The sequence below is a fragment of the Lonchura striata genome, chromosome 9 (genome assembly GCF_050655825.1).
Source record: "Lonchura striata isolate lonStrDom1 chromosome 9, ASM5065582v1, whole genome shotgun sequence".
NCBI classification, from domain to species: Eukaryota; Metazoa; Chordata; class Aves; order Passeriformes; family Estrildidae; genus Lonchura; species Lonchura striata.
Window position 1 is genome coordinate 3,566,463 of NC_140711.1, and position 19,628 is coordinate 3,586,090.

The following is a 19,628-nucleotide window of genomic DNA, read 5'->3' on the forward strand; positions in this document are numbered from 1 at the left end:
TAGGAGAATTATAACAGCAAAGGATCAAGGCAACAGTGTCAAAAGCTTTGAGGGCTGAAGGTTTGGTTATCTGCAAGTGTGAAATGGGGATAGGGGAGCATCTCCTCATAGATCATTGCCTCACTGATATTGGCACATAAATGCTACCCCTTCCTTGTAGTTCTTGTAGTTTTCTGTGTGCAGAATGCAACGCTGTGGGCCCTGCAGCGTGCCAGAGGAACACAGGGAGCTTGGAAGGAAGGGACATTAGCCTTCAATTTACTAATCAACAGTTGAGCTACTCTTTCTCTCTTCAAAGAGATTAGAGCAGCATAAACACAATGTTGCCAAGCATGTAGCTGAAATGAGAATTAAAACAGAATGAAATAAACTCTGTAAATTGTTGGTTCTGTGCAGCAGTTCCATGGTGCAAATGGGGATTTTGGAAAAGGCACTGTGACAATCAAGGTCAGGTCCTCCTCCAGTCAGGTGCTTCCACATCCATAGTTTTTAGGGATAGGAGTGCTCTTGTGCTCCCCTAAACATTGGGAAGGGTCATTCAGTTTGCTTTCTGCTATTTAAACTGCACAGAATTGTATTTATGTCCTTTTGAAAAGCTCACAAAACCCAAAATTGGTTCCTCCAGACACAGATTGGCTTACTTGGAGGACATTCTCTGGGGAATATCCATCATCTCACCACCAGTATTTTCTCCTGAGCACACCAGGAATTTATAGGACTGCTTTACAGTCAGCAAGTTGAAAGCAGAGTTCAGCTGAAACAGCTGGGTGGGCCATTGATCTGGACCCAGATGGAGCATCCTGAGGGAATTAAAGGCAAATTGTCGAATTACCCAGCACCACAACAGGCATGGAAAAGTCAATATATAGGATGGGCTCTCCTTACAGAGAGCCTTAATGAGGGCGCTGCTCAGGCTGTCTTGTTATCTATTGCCTCTGCCCAGGGCTGACACTAAGCTGCATTTATTGTAATTGCTGTTTCAGTGGTAGTATAAGATAACTTTGTAGGTTTCCATGGATTCACTAGCAGGCAGAGGAGATGTTCAGGTCTCACTCACTGGTGTGTTTGTAAAAAAAAAGCTGGATCTGTGTCACCTGGACAAGCTGTTACTGAGCTGGGCTGTGCTGTGGTGTGCTTCACCCAGTGTGAGCTCCTGTCCAGAGAGCACTTCTCTATCAGCAAACAGTGGTGCAGCACACAGCTTTTCATTACAGGAGCTACATAATTACTGTCCTCATTAAGTTAATTACTGAGCTTCTGGGTTATGGAAGATCTCTGGAGATTCACTGAGGCACAACAAGGTCACAGGAAGGTCAGGAGGAGGAGGCAGTGCTGGAAAGAGGAGCTTGGCCAAGGCTCAGGTGCCCAGTCCCTGGTGGCCAAGCAGGACCCAGCAGTGGCCCTGGGCTGGGTGTGGTGGGTCTGTGCTCTGAGTCTGCTTTGCCCAGAGAACAAAATTCACTCTGATTTTTGCCTCAGTCTTGAGAGTATCCTAAGCCAATTACTGTAATGGCAATTAGTGGGGTGCACTCTGGCTTACAGAGAAAGTTCCAAAGGTATCCTGCGTGCCTCTGCCCCAAGAATGTTCTGTGCTTCCTCTGCTACCCTGGATGTCTTGTTGCCTTTGTTTCACATCCACCCATTGGACTTGCTTTTTTCCTAATTTGATCATCTGCATTTATTATTTTAGTCCTCAGCATCCAGGACATTTTGTAAGAGGAGTCAGGTTTTCCATAACTTGGCTGTTTAAAATAGTATTTCCTTTTGTCTTTTCTAAATCTTCTGCCATATCTGAGATTATTTTGATTGGCTTCAAACATTTGTGGTTAGAGGAAAAGGTGAATGACAGATGCTTGTCAACCTCTCTGTGCATCCCGGTAAATTCATTAATTTATCAAGGTGTTTAATGAGGGTTTTAATCTATATTCATGAGAGGACATTTTAAGGAGATCAGAGTTTATTACTCATGTCCAATTCACTGGTGCAATGTACTTCGGATAAAAATCTGACAGGAAAAAAAAGGAAAGTTTTATGTTGGTTAAGTGAATCAAGCACATGCTTTTAACAAGTATCCATTTCTCCCATCATTCAAATTTGGAGCAGAGCCAGAGATGCTTCAAAAGCTGCAGAAACCCTAACTCAGGCAGGAGGAGTGTGCCAGCATCTCAGGGTAACCAAAGCCTTTTTTTAGTTGTTGTAAATTAATTTTTAAAAAGAGGAGCATGTGTAGTTTCCTGTCTTTTTTTCCTAAGTGTAGCTGCAGCCAAAGTGGAGTTGAGCATTCCAGTTCCCAGCTAATATTTTCTTTAAGGTGCATTTTTGGTCTCTGTTCTGTAAGCTGGGTGTCAGCCAGGGGTGGATGCAGATGTCCTCAGCCCCTGATGGTGACAGTGACAGTCCTGAGAGGCACAAGGCACCCAGGCAGGTTGGCTTTTAAGGTTTTGTTGTGCTTGCAGATTTGAAAGTGATTTGTGTTTGCTGAATACAGATTTCAAATATGTGTGTTATGTGTACATTTCAGAATGGAATTAGTGAGGATGGGAGATGAGACATTTCCCAACTTTTTTCAGACTCTTTCCCAAGCCTTCAAAATTGTGTTTCCTCCAGATGAAGTTCAGATGAGTTTTAAATGTCCATTGGCAATGTGGAGGTGAATGCCAATATCCCAAAGCAAATAGATTTTGTGGCAGATTTTCCATGCTGGTCACAGTCATGATGTGACTTATACACAAGTAATAAATTAAGCCAGTAATATGTAATGTTAAAATATTTTCACAAAGAGGCAAGTTATTTTCTGAAGGCACTGAAGGAGAGAACACTAGAGATTAAGGGCTTTATACAGACTTAGATAAACTCTTGCAATAACAGGGGAACTTAATGTAATGTGTATAGTCCACAAACTAAAGAAATTATGTTCATGTCTGTTAGAAAATATATTCAGACATAACTGTAAAAGGTCTAAGTACTGGACAAGCTATTATTTCTACCTCAATGAAATTAAGCAAAATCAACCAGCAGTAATTCAGCAGATGTACAGCTACAGCTTAGGTGTCTGTAGGTTGTGGTGTGTCAGTGTTTAACTCATTCTGCTTTTGAGCTGATCCTCTTCATGAGCCTTGCAACACCCAGTCAAGGGACAGGACTGGAGCTGGGGCTGCTCTGGTGCCACGCCTGCACCCATCCATTTAGAAGGAAGTGTTTGCACTGAGGTGCTTTTCTGTGCTCTAACACTCCCTGAGGCTCAAGCCCCCCATCCTTGGCTGCAGCCAGCACTACCTGGGGGTTTTAGCAAAGCTCCCAGTCTGCTTATAGCCAGTATATGCCTAGCAACCTTTAAAAAAAACAACAAACACTTTGAAGGAAAAGGTTGGGTAATAGGATTGCTTTTTAAGTGCCTTTCTATTTTAAAACAATAGTTAAATGGTGCTAGGGTCTTCGAAAATTTGTCTTTATCTAGATTTTTATCTTTGGACAAGGTGAAGTTAGAGGTGTTTAACAGAGCAGGTGCCATCAGATGGGCCAGAAACTAAAATTTGCAACTGAATTTATTATTGTAATGTCTGCCAGGGAACATGAATTTCTTTTCCTCAGCAATTGATAAAATTTGCTTATTTTGAAGCAGGCACCGGGGGAAACAAGTACCATGTGGTTATCCCTAGGAAAATCCCCAAGCACGGAGGGGATGCTTTGTTACCCACATCTTTCTGACTGTTCCAAATTGCTAAAAGTGTGCTGTAATTAATTATTAATAGAAAAATATATATTATTCACAATAAATATATTTATATATCGTATAAATATATTTATATTGATTCCTAATAAGAAATAATAAATATAAATAATATTAATATTCTTTTAGATGAGCTGTATATAAGATATCCATATTTCATCTATATTAAAATAGCAATTGAGACTAATTTGTTTAAGATTCCAATAACAGTTGTGCATGTTGCTGTCTGTATGTACATTCTGTCCACTCCCAGCTGTCAGAGGTACACCTGTGCTGCATTCTTCAGGTTGCATCTCAACATCAGCTGTCTACACCCATCTCTACCTATTTCTCCTTTTCATGCTGGTTCCATGGGAGCAAAATATTTTTACAAAGAGGCAAGTTATTTTCTGAAGGCACTGAAGGAGAGAACACTAGAGATTAAGGGCTTTATACAGACTTAGATAAACTCCTGCAATAATAACAGGGGAACTTAGTCTGTCTGGAATATTATCCCCACAACCAGTAATTCCTATCCTCCTTTTCCCTTTGGGAAAGCCCACATGTCACATACTCAAGATTCTTAGAGATTCAAGGACCATGTGTCTTAGATACTCTTAGACTGCAAAAATGCAGTGGCAAGCATAGATCCAAACGATCTAATTAACCCAACAGTAAATAGTTTGTCTAGAGACCATTCAGAGCAGAGGGCATCACTAATGAAGAAGATAAAAACCCAGTTTTGTCTCACTGCCACAGCTTTTGTAAAACTCAAACAAGGAGTTTTGATCTGTAAAACCATGTAATGGGGATGCTCAAGCCCCTCTGTGAATGCAGAAAGTATCAAAAATAGACACAAACCATGGGATTGTTTCTTCTGCTTTTTTTTCAGAGACAAATACCTTTAATTCTAAAGAAGTAATAATTCACCAATATTTTTCTCAATTAAAATAATACTGCAAAGGGCCTGACTGAGTGACAAATTGGTTCATGGTATATCTCATAAGTAAGGAAGAAGTTGAAATATTTATTTCAGATACAGGCAGATCCACTGCCTGTCTCATTCCTGCCATGTCTCTGCAGCTCCTCACCAGCTCACTGCTCAGCTGGAGTAAAGGAACACTTCTCTCTGGAGGGGAAAAAACCTTTGCTCTAGAGGTGTGTGCTGTATCCAGGGTGTATATAACACCTTTTAAAACTGCCAGCAGCCCTCACTATTGTTAAACATCTGAGTTTATTTTACCCTTGAAGAAATGGAGCCCTTCAGGTCTTGCTGAGTAAACCTGGAAAGGAACAGGCAGTATTAGCAATTCATTTTACTGCCTTTATGTTCCTGTTAGTGATAACTGTGGTGCTTATTGGTGTGCCTTTAAATGCAGCCTTTCTTGGAGGAAAAAAATGAGAGCTAAATTTATCTCACAAAATTTCATTTATCCAAAAGTTCAGCTTGCTCTGGCTCAGTTATCCCAACTCCTACTATGGTCCAGAGGGAGAGGAGTGGCTGTAAAGAAGAGCTCAGCTCATGTTAAGGAGGGAGGTGCCTGCCCTTCTTCAAGGAGGACTGAGCTGCCAGGTCAGACTTGACTCCCAGGTTAGGAATCCCACCCACACATCTCCCCAGTCCTTATCTAACAGACAGGTTGCTCTGAAATCAGTTTGATAAGAGCCTGCTGGGGCAATATTTGCAGTTCATCATTTGCTGCAAGTCTCTGGTTGTAGCACAGGTATATTTAGAAGGTGCCATGATTAAAATCCCTTGCCAGCTCAGATCCCAGAAAAACACAAACATGTGGGTAAAATAATCTTCAGATTCACATGTCTTGTATTTGCTTATCCCACCCTGGATGCAAACAGAGCAAATCCCCTATACAAGGGCTTTCAGTCTACAGGAGTTTTCCTCACAGCAGCACAGCTCTTCATTCTCTGCCAGGCAGGGCTGGAATTAGATGGTTGAAAACCCCCTGTGAGCAGTCTAGCCTAGGAGCAGCCTGTCTTTGGTTCTCACACACTCTCACACACTGCACTTGTGCCCAGGAGCACCAGTGCAGCCCTGCAGCCCTGCTCACAGTCACACACACTGGGCACTCCTCAGTGCCACCTCCTGCTCCCTCACCCTGGAGCACCAGTGCACCTCCCCATGTGCAGAGCTACCCTCACCCCACACTGTTCCCAAGTTCCCAAAAATTCCAAGCCTAAGCTGTCAAGGACCTACCAAGCAGCTGGCAGAATGTGTTATGGCATTTTATATCCCAGGGGCTGTCTCGTGCCTGAATTCCTCTCCAGGCAGGTGCAGGCTGCTTGCTCCAGCTCCCTCCTTGCCCTTACACTGCCAGGCAGGAGGGAATGCTGGAGCAGCTTAGGTGCTCCAAGGAGGGGAAATGATGCCTCAGGTTTTAGCTTTTATATTTTTCAGATTCTGGGCTACTTCTGAGCTTCATATTAGGGGATGGTGAGCTCTCTGCACAGAGCAGGGTGACAAAACAATTCCTTCTCTAGCTGGGGACCAAGGACAAATGATCCAAATCTCAGGCCCAAGGGCACAAACAACGTGGGCTGAAGAGAGAAAAACAAGCAGGATGGGACTTGATGGGCTAAAGCTGGAATTGAACAATTAACTCCAACATGCAAATGGAGCAGAAGTGATCAAAGTGAGAGACCCCGTGAGCACTCGTGCATTTTGTGACCATTTTGGGTCATCTTGGGTGCAGCCCTGGCTGGGCTCTTGTGCTGCTCAAGGTGGATCCATGGAGGCCTTTTAATAAATCCCTGCTTTATTCCTTAACTCTGCCCAGTCTCTGTTCTGGGTCAGCCTGCACAAGGCATCAGTGACTCCTGTTACTGCAGTGTGTCACAGGCTTTGCTTCTGTGTCCTGCCACTCCTACAGATCATTTTGTGATCTTTACCCCTGCCCCAAGTGACTCTTGTCTCTGAAGATTTGTTGAACTTAAGGGGTGTCTTAAGTTTTGCACAGAGCTGTTTCCAAGGGTCATCAGGATGGAAATACTGAGTGCATTGGGATCATCAAAGCCTGAAGTGGTTTCTTCACCAGCCATGTTTTGGAGAGAGCTGCTGCTGGGGCTGGAGAGGGTCTCTGTGGCTGTGCTTGTGACACTCAGGCTTGTTGCTGTCGCCTTGGGTGACACCCTGTTGGGCCCTAGTGCTTATCAGGAGGACAAGCAGAATATCCATCTTCCCACTGTTCCTGGAGTAAGGGCCAGCTCTTTCCTCTGGGGAGCTTCCCTGCCAGGGAACACCCTCCACTCCCTTATTTTGATAGCTGGAGCCAGTCCTGCTTCACTTAGATAAAGGCAACCTGTCTTGGAAATTTGTAGAAACAGAGGAGAGGCAATATGCAGAAGAAATAGCTGCAAATAATTACATCTCTCTGCCATTCAACACAATGAAATGAAAGCATTGTCCAAGTCCTGGCAGGAAAAGTGCAGCTTCTTTGGAGTGCCTGGAGGTGCTTCCTCCTCTCCTCACTAGCAGAGCTCTGCTCCAAACAGCATTTCCATGCAACAGCATTTCTCTTTTTCAAGAAAAGGCTTTTGTTTTCTCAAAAAGCTCTCATTTTCTCTGCCACAAGAAGCAAGCTGTCTGCTGTATGTCCCAGTCTAAACCAGTTTCAGGAAGGCCAGCTTTTGCTCTTACCCAAAGGCAGCTTGAGTAAGAGATTGTAGAGATTCTGTCAAATCCTACATCCAAAGCCTGCTTTCACTGTTGCTCATGGTGTGTCTGTTCTATCAACTAATCCATCTCAGGAGACTTCAAAGACATTTGCATCTGTGCCTTGAGTAGTTAATTAAGCTGAAGAAGATGGAAATTAGTAAAGGAATTATCAGGTGAACTAGCTAAGGGGGAAGCAGCAATACACTGTGTTGAAAGATGAGCTCCTGGCCTGGAGGGAGGTCCCAGTCGTGGTTCTCAAGACAGGCCTAGACCCCATCCTAGTTAGCAGCCCCATTAAAACTGGCACAAATTAGAGGAAATGCAGTCATGAGATTAATTTGTGGCATAGTGCTGGGAAAAGTTGTCACTATTGAAGGGTATAGTGGATAACCATGACAACCAAAATAATAGAAATAGGATGCAATTCAATATTTCAGAGTTAGGCATACAACTAGGGATTAATTGGTTTGAAATAGCAAGGGGGAGAATTAGGGATGTACCAGTTGGTGGCAGAAAGTCTGTGAAATGCTAATGTGATGCGTTCCTAAAAAAGACAAGTGCAGTCCTTGCAGTATTCACAGAGTTATTGCCAGTGAAGGAAAGGAGTTGTGCTTTGTGCTTCTGACCACCCACACCTCAGAAGAGTTAATGCCAAGTAGAAGAGGTGAAGAAAAGAGCTAGTGGAGAGATCCAGAGGACTGGAGTGCCTGTCAGGTGTAAAGAGGAGAAAGTACCTTCATTTGTGTAGGAAGGCAGCATGGATGCTGAGAAAGTGTGAGACTTGGTGAGTAAATGTCTCAAAGAGTGAACCCCAGGAAAAAAAAACAATTGAAACTACAGGACCATATTGGCAAAGACCAAGTGGATAAAAAATGAACTTTGACCAGAAATTGAGAAAAGTGGTTGTCCTCTGATAGAGTAGGTGCCCTGGACCAACCTTCCAGCAGGATTGAGGTCAAAATCTTGAAGTGCTTTTGTGCTGGCCACTGAGCAGGGTTAGGAGAGTACAAAATCGATCTTGCATGGCAGAGCTGGCACTTTTTGTCTCATTGACCCACACTATCTCTTCAGTTCTGTGTTCCCACACAGTTCTCAGCACACGCTCCCAGGACACAGTGTGAAGATGAAATATCAGTCAAGTGGTTCTTTGGAGCAAATCCTAAGTTTTGAATTTGCATTACCTCATAATTCTTGCATCCTAGCACATTCATTCATGCCTTTGGCTTCTAGGGAAAAGCTGATTTTACCTCCATTTTTTGGTTTTGGTTTTTGTTTGTTTGTTTGTTTTTGTTTTTTTGTTTTTTGCAATCTGAGTCTTGGTTTATCCTGATGCCTCTTTGGTCACAGCCACCAAGCAGGAGTGTTGGGAGGGATGTACATGGGAGTGATCCAGAAGACAGCAGAGAGGGACTGTGTTCTCCAGGGTGGCTTAGAACTGAGGAAACAGCCCCAGAGCAGCAGTTTTACAGGAGTGGGAAGCTGTGAGGAGAGAGGAAAATGACACCAGCATGGCTGCATCCAGGGCTATCTGCACATGGAGCTAAGTCACTCAGTCTCACTGTGCTTATTTCCTGTGGAAGGACACAGCCAAGGTGTGAACCAGAGTATATCGCTCTTGGATTGAGACCAGCTCTTCAGCATAGCCATGTGTAGTGCTTAGATTAGTAGTAACTAATTTAATTAACTTATTTAAAATAAATAATTTTATAAATAAAGTGTCATTGTACTTGAAGTACATGTCATTGTACTTGAATAAAATAGGCATGACTGCATTAGATTTAGATTTTAATGGTTTAAACCTGTTGCTGAATTTTTCCCTCCGAATAGTAGGTTAACTGCAAGAACAGCATTAAAAGCAAACTGGTGTTGGGAAGTGCAGCAGGTATTAAATGGGAGCTCTCTTCAGGGCAAGCCTTCCTCAGACCAACAGGGCTGGCACCGAGCAGGAGCTCTGCTGTAGCAGACATCTCTATCCTCTTTCTTTCCCTGCTTTGGCTGGGGTTCAGGACATCACAGAAGCAGCTACATTTCCTCTCCTGTTCTCAGTCCAGTCCTGCACACAGCAGTTTGTTCATGGAATATTTGCCCAGCCTTCCTCCAGAGCTCCATGGCTCTGGCCCTGCATGAATTCCACCACAGGCTTGTGTGCTCACTAAGAACTGAGAAATTGATCCTCAAAACTGAGGATCTGACACTTCCTCCTCCTCATGTTGTTGCCCCAGCTCCACCTGTCTGAGCAGCAGGAGGGTTTTCATTTCACCCATTGCTGCAAAACTTCTACAGCATTTTCACAAGAGCACCATTGGTGTTCCTTCAGTCTCAACTCTTCCCTGTTGTGTGTAAGACATTTTGTGCTACAGCTTTCTGCTTAAAATTTTGATAATATTCAGATTGAAAGTAAGTCAGCCACCTTTCTCCATTTCTCATATTTCCTCTAGCATGCCTCTCAAATTTGATGGGGCTTAAAGGAAGCCAGCTCTGCTGCCTGCCTAAAGAGCATTTGGGTGTTCTTTCTTCAGTGATCTCTTTCCCTCCTGCATCCATTCCCATTCCATCACTGGATTAGTCAAAGGAACCCCAGTGTGCTCCAGATGTTGAGTGATCAAATGGCAGCAGAGAGCTTGGATAAAGTATTCGGTGCTGGGGGGGCTGAGGAAGGAGAAACTCAAAACTTTCTATCTGCAGAGAGAAACTGCCGGTCCCTGCCGTGCTGTTCACAGCTTCCCAATTTGAATCCAGAGTTGTGAAAATGTGGAAACTGTGAAAATATGAGCTGCGAACACTGGGAAGCTGCGAAGCAGGGAAATGGGTGGGGATTTGCAATCTCTCTTGAATGCAAAGGTTATAGATTCTGGTTGAAAACTTAATTCTCTGAGAAGTAAGTTTTTGTCACTACAACAGCAAGAGAAAGCCGAGGTGGCAGAATTGTGTTGGTTGTAGAAACCTTTCATTTCTTTACTCATAACTTTCTGGCATCTTAGCATTTGAGGCAGAGTTCTTCAGACGTGGCCTCTGCCAAAAGACAAATTTTCTTTGAGCAAAGCCAGTTGTCTAGTTTCTGAGCCTGGAAGTGAGAAGCAGTAATAATAGTAATAAAACAGGCTTCCATTTCATTTTATTTTTCTTTTGAATACTTTGCAGCAAAAGGGTGTGAAAGGTGATGCTTAATGTAGGAGCAGCCTTGGTTGAGGAGCCGTGCCTCGCGTTGGCCCAGGGAAAATCGAGTTTGATTTGTCTGAAGTACTGGTGTTGGAAGCCACCTGCTGGGCTTGGCAGTGTCGTGTCCTTCAGCTGGCAGTGGTGAGGAAGGACTCACCTGTCAGTGGCTCCTGAAGGAAACTTTTTGAAAGAGGGGAAGGCCAGTCATGGATTTAGCAGGTTACTCACAGGGAGGTGTCTCTGGCTGGTACTGTCAAATTCCTGGGGCTCCAAGAAGCCAAGAACAGCCATGAGTTTTTCAGCACAGAGGGCTCTGTAGCTGCTTTCTTGTGACTCAGAGAGGAAGCAAATGCATCCTTTCAGAGGGAAGAACCCTCTGCAGAGCCACCTCAGCTGTGCTGCTGCCCCAGGGATGGGAGGGCAGTGGTGCCTCCTGGAGCCAGAAGAGATTTATAGCTACAGCACGGGCTCCTTGTGAGTCCTTTCCCTGTATCCTGCCATTCCCAAGGTGACAGAGCCCTGTGCTGCAGTGCCTGAGTGCAGCTCATGGCTTGGGGCTGCTGCTGGCACAGAGGATGTGGTGGCAGCAGAGCTCAGGGGCTCGGGGCTGTGTCCAGCTGTGCCCTCGCTGAAGCTGCTCCATGTGCTCATGGAGCTGAACACTCCAGTGGTGCTCTGGGAGCCAGGGCAGACCCAGCAGGGGTGACCAAGTGGGAGCTGACATATGCAAAGGGACCTGCTGGCCCTGTTCCTGGTAGCTCCTGGTAGCAACAGTGGGACAGCTCCCTTTTTGGAGATTGGAGCACCTGAGGGTCCCCCACTCACCATGGCTGCAGATAATGGGCTGCTTGCCCTTAAAGAATTAATTCCTTCTACCTGAAATCAAGGTAGAAAGGCAGGAGCCTGAACTGTGCCTCAGCAAGTTGTCTTACCCCAAGGCCCTGCATATCCTTAATCTGTTCCAGGTGCCTAAAGTCATGAAAAGGCTGGACCTTAGCAGGCAGGGGGTGCTCAGGAGAAGATGCAGTGTTACTGGGGGAGCTCAGCTGGCACTCTACTGAGGCACAGGATGTTGGCATCCCTCTTGACAAACCTCACTTCATGCTACCTTCTGATGCTGCAAAATGGGCATTTAAATTCCCTGCCAGGTCAGCCACTCATCACAAACACGTGTAGGCTTAATTGCTAATTAATTTTCTTTGGCTAGTGTAGATTTTTTTCCCCCGGTGTGTGAAATCTAGAAGAACTTTGTGAGAACCAGCCACAGATGAATTAGCTGTAATCGGTGTTCCCTCACTTGGGTGAGAAGTAACAGTTCATCAGCCCTTCATTAGCTCTGACTTTTCTGAGTGCAGTCTCCAATTTTTTGACAGGGAGATATATATCTTGTTCCTCTTGTAGCAAAACAAAGAAAGTAATTTTGCCTTGAGTTAACAAATTGGGCTGTGTTTGTTGGTGATTTCTTCCTCCTGATGTTGAGTGCTAAGCTGCACATCATACCTCAATTGTTGAGCAAATTGTTTGGTTTGTGTCTCTAGTCACACTAAAAAGAACACCGATTGTACAAGGAAGAGAGTTTGAGCTCATTTTAATTACCTTGTGAATGGGCAACCGACAGTGCTGGGAGTGATACATTAAGGTAGGGAGGACTTTTTAGACACCTCATCAGCATCAGAGAAACTTTGTATTTTGTTTCTGTTGCAGGTGAGTGCAGCATCTGTTTTTATTAATCTAATGGGATCGGTTTTTGTCTTTTTCCCTATTGAGAACCCCCCATTTTGACATCATAGGTGACTTTGATGCCCTGTCACCTGATGTCCGTAGGAAAAAAATCCAGTTTTAGTGGGGAAGGTGCATGATCAGTCATTTGAGAGATGGAGGGATCCCAGTAAAAATGGTTGGAGATACAAACTTCCAACCCAGTCATGTTGATTAAGAATAAATTTCTTCCCAAAGTACGTTTGAAAACCAGTTTTTAGTCAACATTCCAGATAACAGATTTTTACTTTCTACTTCTGCATAAATGATGAAACTAGACTTCTGTTAAGACCTAGTTTGCTCACAATCTTTTAAGAACAAAAATCTCTTTGATCAAATTTTAATTTGTTAAACAGCACATGATAGTGGCTGGAGAAGGCCAGGCTATTAATGCTCAGTATTGCTTTGTTAAAATAGTACAGGAACTTTCAGTATTAGCAACCTGTGGTGTAGATGCAGAGGGTTCTTTTCACTTGTTTGATTCACCTGTTAAGTTTTAGCTTAATTCAAATCTGAGAAACCAGTGAGAGATGATTAATATAGGAACGCTTGTATGGCCCTTCTCAGTCAGTGAATACAAGAAAGGTTTATGGATCTGAGCTTTACTAGTTTTACAATTCTAGAGGTCTTTAATTGTAGTCAGTGCCATTCCCTCAAAAAAATACTTTGTTTAATAAAGCTTTTTACATGCAGTATGCATTTTTCAGGAGCTTCTCTTTCATTTCTTATATGTGAAGTTAATTTATGTACCTAAATACACGCTGTTTGATTTTAATTGAATAAGAGTTTCTTTGCAACTAGAGCTTATCATGTATCACCAAAAAAAAAAATAGTACTTTAGATTTAAAGAATAGTTTAATCAGGTTTGCTTCAAAAAGACCCTAAAAGTACAAGTGTACTTGAAATTAAAATTATTATTTAAATTATTTTTCCTGTTACTCACTTAAATGATGATTAAAGTTGCTTATGTAAATCTATTAATTGGATCAGGCCAATCCTGCTATGAGTTCCATACTGTGCAGTCTCAGCCTGACTGAGATGATGGAAATACCTAAACGTGCTGGTAAGGGAGGGGTCACATCTGTCATTCTTACCCTGCTGTGTGCAGCAAGAGAGTCACATTTGTGTCACATCCGAGACCACTGAACCACAGGTGTAAAAGCACTCAGTTATCTATGCTGCAACAAAAGCAGGATGCACACTCAAGTAAGCAAATGGGATGAGAGCCCCAGATAACGTTGGCCTTGGTTAAAAAGCACTTGGGTCTCCAGGAAGATGTGTCTGTTCCTGACACTGCACCTGGACTCTGGCTGTGCCTGCCTGGCTGCCACCACCAGGGATGTCCCTGCATAGGGTTGGCACCGTGCTGGCAGCCCTGCTTCATCTCACCAGGGCTTTGGAAGTAACATCTGGCAGCTTAGGGTTTGTGTAAGCAATGCCAGCTGTGAAGAAAACTTATCAGTGACACTGTGACGCCTTGTGGATTTAGAAACGAGCCCCGGCTTTGCTTCCAGGTGAGGCTGCCAGAAGAGCTGGAGAGGCCCAGACCTGGGTTCTCCAGCATGAAGGGGCAGAGGAGTTTCCTCCTTCTATCTTCATGGCTAAGGCTCAGACCTGGGAGTGTGGGTGATGCTGGTTGGAGGAAAGCTCTGTCAGGGCCCTTCTCTTTTCTCGGGGTACTCAGCTGTGCTGCCCAATAACACAGCCTGTTGGGTTCCAGTTTGTCTGGCTGACACATCACCTCTCCTTTCCTCATCTTTCAGGTTATTTCCAGGATTTGTTGAACAAGTCAGAGAAGGCCCTTTACGATGCCTTTCCAAGCATTTACGGAGAATTGTACACTCAGAACGTGAAGGTGTTCAAGGACTTGTACAGCGAGCTGCGCCGCTACTACCGCAGCTCCAACATCAACCTGGAGGAGGCCCTCAATGAGTTCTGGACACGGCTGCTGGAGAGGCTCTTCAAGCTGCTGAACCCCCAGTACCACATCACGGACGAGTACCTGGACTGCATGGTCAAACACGCCGAGCAGCACAAGCCCTTCGGGGAGGTGCCCAGGGACCTGAAGCTGAAGGCCACCCGAGCCTTCATCGCGGCGCGCTCCTACGCACAGGGCTTCCTGGTGGGCAGCGACGTGGTCAGAAAGGTGTCCCAGGTACGCCGGGTGCTCCCTTCTCCTCCTCCTCACCTTGGCTGCAGCCACTCAGCCACTGCTGTTGGGAGGGGGGGTTGTTTCCCTTCGTTTGCTTTGCAAAGCAAGCAGAGGCTTTCCAGTTTTAAAGAATAAACTACTCGAGGATTGCCCATCAGTGGGAGGGAGCAGCAAATCTGGATTTCTACAGGCACTGCCAGCAGCACTGAGGCTGTGAGATGTAACTCACCACAAATCAGCTTTTGCCTCATTTTAACCCGTGCAGCAGAGTGCCAGGGAGATATCACTCAGCCAGGCTGGAAAGCCATTCTGCTGCTTGCCCAAATCCCTCGTGCTTCCTGACATGCCTCTAAATCATACTGCCGTGTTTTCCTCCTTGATGGGGATGTGCTGCAGAGCTGGCTGGCCATGAGTGTGCTGGGAATACAGGCAGAGGGATGTGTTTCAGAGGCTGGCAGTGGGATCCTGTGTCTGTTTATGTAGCCTGTCTATTTGTACAGCTTCTGTGTATGGAGAGGGGGAGTTTGTAAAGTGCGTTGGGATCTTCAGGGATGAAAGGTGCTATATAAATGTAAATTAATATGACTGAATCTAGGGTTCCAGAAGGAAGGAAACTGTCTGTATTCTTTACTGCAGAAGCAGTCTTTCAGAGCCAGAAGAAAGTGATTGTCTTTAAATAAGGTAGTCAGGCTTTCCACACAGGTAGCAAGGAGAAAATCCATAATAAAAAAAAGGCTTGCATACCTCATGTGGAGATGGGAATGAGCAGGTGTGAGAATGGGGGTGTGATTAAGCTGTGAATATAAAAATGCAGAACCACAATTCATCTCCTTGGAAGGTGACGTGTGGTGATGCAGAGCAGGGGATGGTCACACTTCATGCAGCAAATCCAGACTTTGATCTCAGGAAGAAACATTAATGTGGTAACAGTGACAAATGCTATAATTTATCAATGTGGGACTATAAAACTGTTCAGCTACCCAAAAGCCTTTGTACATCTCATTAACATCACACTCTCCTGACACTTAAGACAGATAAAATAGGAGAATGATGTAATTTCAAGGGGACAAAAGCAAAATTCTTTTCATAAATCCTCTGAATGGCAGAGGTTTCCAGCTCTATGGGCATGATCCTCCCTGTAGCTGAGATTGGTGGGTAAAACAGGCTGGCAGGGCAGCTACAGGCATGGTATCAGCCAACGGGAAGGACCTGAGATACCAACATGCAGCAGATTTTTCCCCTACCTTCATGTAGGCTTCTGACCCACTGGATTTTGATTCTGGTTCCCCCTTTCTGAATTTTCCTTCTCTTGGGCATCACTTATCAAACAGAATGTGGGGAACATGACAAGTCACAGATCTTCCTTTTCCCTCAGCTTCCCCCACTCCATTCCTTCAGGATGGGGAGTTTTCTAGGAGGGTCCCAACCATTCCTCTCTTACTGGAGCCCTCCCTGGCATTGCAGTTAGCCCAGTGTGTTGCTGTTGCATGAACTGAGTCAGAAGACCTCAGCACAGCCTTCTTGAGAGCTAATTTTGTTATGAGGACCAAAACTGCCTCATTTTCCCTGTCTTCATTATGGCCTTTTTAGTTGTGGATTTACACTTGTGTCAAATGGATGTGAAGTGCTTGACTCAACCCACAACTGGTGCCTTGGTCCTAGTCATTTTTCATGTTGCTCTATACTTATGACATCAGAATAAGGTCAGAAACTGGAATTCAACTTTCCAGTCAGCTGGTAGCAGAAATCTTCAAAATTATCTTTTTGAGTTGGAATTTCATACAGAGCACTGGTGAGTGTTTTTGTCAGTAAGACTGAGGAAGCCTATTGAAACAAACACCTGGAAAAAAAATTAGCTAGCTTTGGACTTCAGGGAAATATATTTTATTTATTTGCAAATTCCACAAAAACTGCGGATTTCTACTAAACCCCTCCTGGTCTCAGCATCTGGGATACTTCCAGTTCAGTGTATTGCCTGTATCCTGTCACTCTCTCAGGTCCTTGTGCAGAGGCAGCATCACTGGGCACTCCAGAGAAGGGCTGATGCTGTTTGCCAGAGCTCCTGGCTGCGTTTAGGTGGGGAAGAGCCTCCCTGAGTGAGCTACAGACATGGATTTCAGGAGATTGCTTTAATCCCTGCTCCTCTCCACTGTGCCCAAAGGGTGTTTCTGCCCCAGCCTTCTGCTGCCCTGAACCCAGAGGAAGCCCCAGCTTCAGGCAGCCCTTGGCTGGCAGGGATAGGAACAGGAGCCACGTGTGGGAGCAGCCCCTCTGAGACCTGCTGGCCATAAATAGCTTGAGGGCAGATGAGGAGAAAATGGCAGAACCATTTTTCATCTTTACTGCCATCCAAGCTTTCAAGGCAAAGTCACCCTGACGGACTGCAGGCTCTGACACAAGTCCTAAAACTTCATTTTGGTGGTTGCTGGCACCGACCTGTCCTGGCACAGACAGCAGTGGCAGTGCTGCCATCTGGGCTGGGACCCAGGCTGGGCTGGGTGTGCCCCTTGGTGTGGCAGGTGAGGATGGACGTGCAGGCTGGCACCCTGCCCTGACACAGAGTTACCATGGGCCATGCCTGGGGGTTCAGGGCAGCACCTCTGTGTTCATGTGCAGGCTCTGTGTTCCTGTAGCTGTGCTTGCAGCACAAATTGCAGGTTTTCATCTAAGTTGCACAATGCCAAGTGGGTTTTTCATCACTGGCATGAAGTAGCATCCACCAAAATGGTAGCAGCCACAAAATCCCTAGTGCAGGGCACTTGAGGAAGGAGCTCCCCTAGGGATGCTGTCAGGGTGAGAGAGAACACATATCCCAGTTCTGTTTAGGATCCTGTTCATTGGCTGTGAGATTGGCAGCTGCCCAAAACCAGCATTTGCTCCAGCTCTGAGTATCATCATGCGAACAGGAGAGGGCCTTGTGCTGGTGGAGTCGCTGCCTGCCAGCTGCTGCCCAGAGACCCTCCCTCATTGCTGCCCTGAGATCTTCTCTCCCTGCTGCCTGAGACCCTCCCTCCCTGCTGTGAGCAGTTGCTGTGCACACTCCTGGGAGAGATGTGGTGGAAGGGAGCTGGGATACTGCAGGACTAGGGGAACAAAGCTGAGGCAGAAAGAATGGCAAGGGCTGAGAGGTAACCCTTGATAACACAAGCAGAAAACCCTGAGGGAGAGGCAGTGTGACAAACAGTAGTGGCTGTGACCCTGGCTGGGTTTGTCAGGTGCTGCTCAGCCACTTGGGCCAGCTCTGCTGCAGAGTGCCATGGGCATGGGCAGACAGGGCACTGGGAAGGGCAGGGAGGGTCCCCAGGGCAGGGAGGGTCCCCGGTCCGTGCTGGATTCCTCATCCATGGGCAGTCAGGAGAGCTGCCTGTGCATGCCAAAGAGTGTCCAGAGTCCTCCACCCTTGCAGCCCTGGCAGCCTGTGGCTGTCAGGCAGAGCACAGAGAGCAGAGATATAATGTTCCATTTCCAAAGGCAGCCAGAGGAAGGAATTGGAAATGAATTTTGCTCATCAGTCAGAAAATGAGTTGTTATGACAATCTTTCCTTTGCTGGGTCTTCATTGGTTCTTGTTTCTAAATTTTAAGTTTTCCCAAGGTAGTGGGGATTGATGTGAAGCAACACCAGCTACGTAAGCAAGAAACACTTACTCAAATAATCGATTTTAATAGCTGTTTGCATTTCCTTTTCTCAGTAGATGTTCTTAAGGCTGATTCTCATTTGAGTTTGAAACAAAATACAATTATTTTCTTTACAGGCTTTTCACTAAATCCTGTATTTCATTTTTCCACTGAAAGTTTAAGTCAGCTATCAGTACATTTTTATTTAGCCATTACTGTGTTTCACAATATATTTCAGCCTTATTTTTTTTAAACTTTTCTGTTAGTATAAGGTACATGGCAGCTTTCCTATTTACCACATGAGTAATTTTTAAACACATGGTGGGTCAGTCTGGGAACCAATTTCCAATTAAAAAGTCCTAAAAATACATTTTTAGAAATGTTTTTAATGGTTAAGTGAATGTGCTGATAGAACATATGGAAAATAATGTTTATCTAAACATGCTTTGCATTTCCAACAAGTCAATAACATAACAAAGACAGTATGGTCGTCATGTCCTTTAAGATTGCAGCCATTTTTCATACCCACTTTTTTCCACAGCTTGAAAGGGCATATTTGTCTTCTGTCTTTCAGCTTTCAGTTGCTTTTCTGGTGAAGTAGTCATAAAATTGATCTTACTGAATTAAATGAAGATAAAATCTTCTTCTCCCACCCATGAAACCACTATGGTAAAGCATCTCAAGAGCAGTGAACTCTGGTCCCGTGTGCTTGGTGGGACATCTCCATCCTTTCAGTGGCTGATCTTTTTTGAGAGCATCAGCAGCAAGTACATACACACAACCATAAATAACATGTTATTTCCTTTAAAGGATTTCATTTCTGTAAAAGTATTAAGCATTTACCTAAATTGACTTCCTCTTGATCCTGAGACAGTGTTAGTGTTTTTAAGTAGATGCTGTGTTCCATGGCAGTGTCGAGTGGCAGTAGCCTCATATCCCCACATTAATTTCCTTGTCACTGGCTGTTACCCCAGCTCTGGCTTTGGAGCTGTATTGCAAATGCAGGTGAACCCAATGGGAAGAAATGACGATGTCTGACTCAATTCAGAAGGCAGGCTGAATTATTTCTTTATTATAACTATGCTAAAATACATTAATATACTATTTAAAAGGAGGATACTAAAACTACATAATACTTTCTCTGACCCTAACTCTGACACAACTCGCGACCCTCTCCAGAGTCCAGCCCCAGGTGGGTTGGATTGGCCATCAGGCTCAAACAATCCTCACCAGAATCCAATCAGGCACTCACTCCAGGTAAACAATTCTCCAAACACATTCCACGTAGCAAAAACAAGGAGCAGAAATAGAAATTGTTTTCTCTTTCATTTCTCTCTGTGCACCTCTATGAAAATCCTGAGAGGGAGAGAAATGTGCTTGCCACAGAGCTGGGCAGGTTTTGCACGGCAGAGATGTGTGGGTTTGTGTCCTGCAGAGCGGCAGCGGGGAGCAGCAGGTCCCACAGGTGCTGCTGTCAGCAGCAGCAGGGGAGGAGGGAGGGTGCAGGGGTGCAGCTCACACAGCCAGGTACCAACTGCAGCTGCTGGGGCAGCCTGGGCTTTTC

At 45.0% G+C, this 19,628-nt stretch overlaps 1 protein-coding gene across 1 annotated transcript in view; it reads left to right on the plus strand.

Annotated features, from left to right (window-relative positions):
* The window catches only part of GPC1 (glypican 1), a 200,934-nt gene that overhangs the window by 158,553 nt on the left and 22,753 nt on the right, over positions 1 to 19,628 (plus strand). The window contains exon 3 of the mRNA XM_021555775.3: positions 14,060 to 14,451. Coding sequence (XP_021411450.3) covers positions 14,060 to 14,451 — 392 coding nt within the window. The remainder of the gene's footprint in view (positions 1 to 14,059; positions 14,452 to 19,628) is intronic.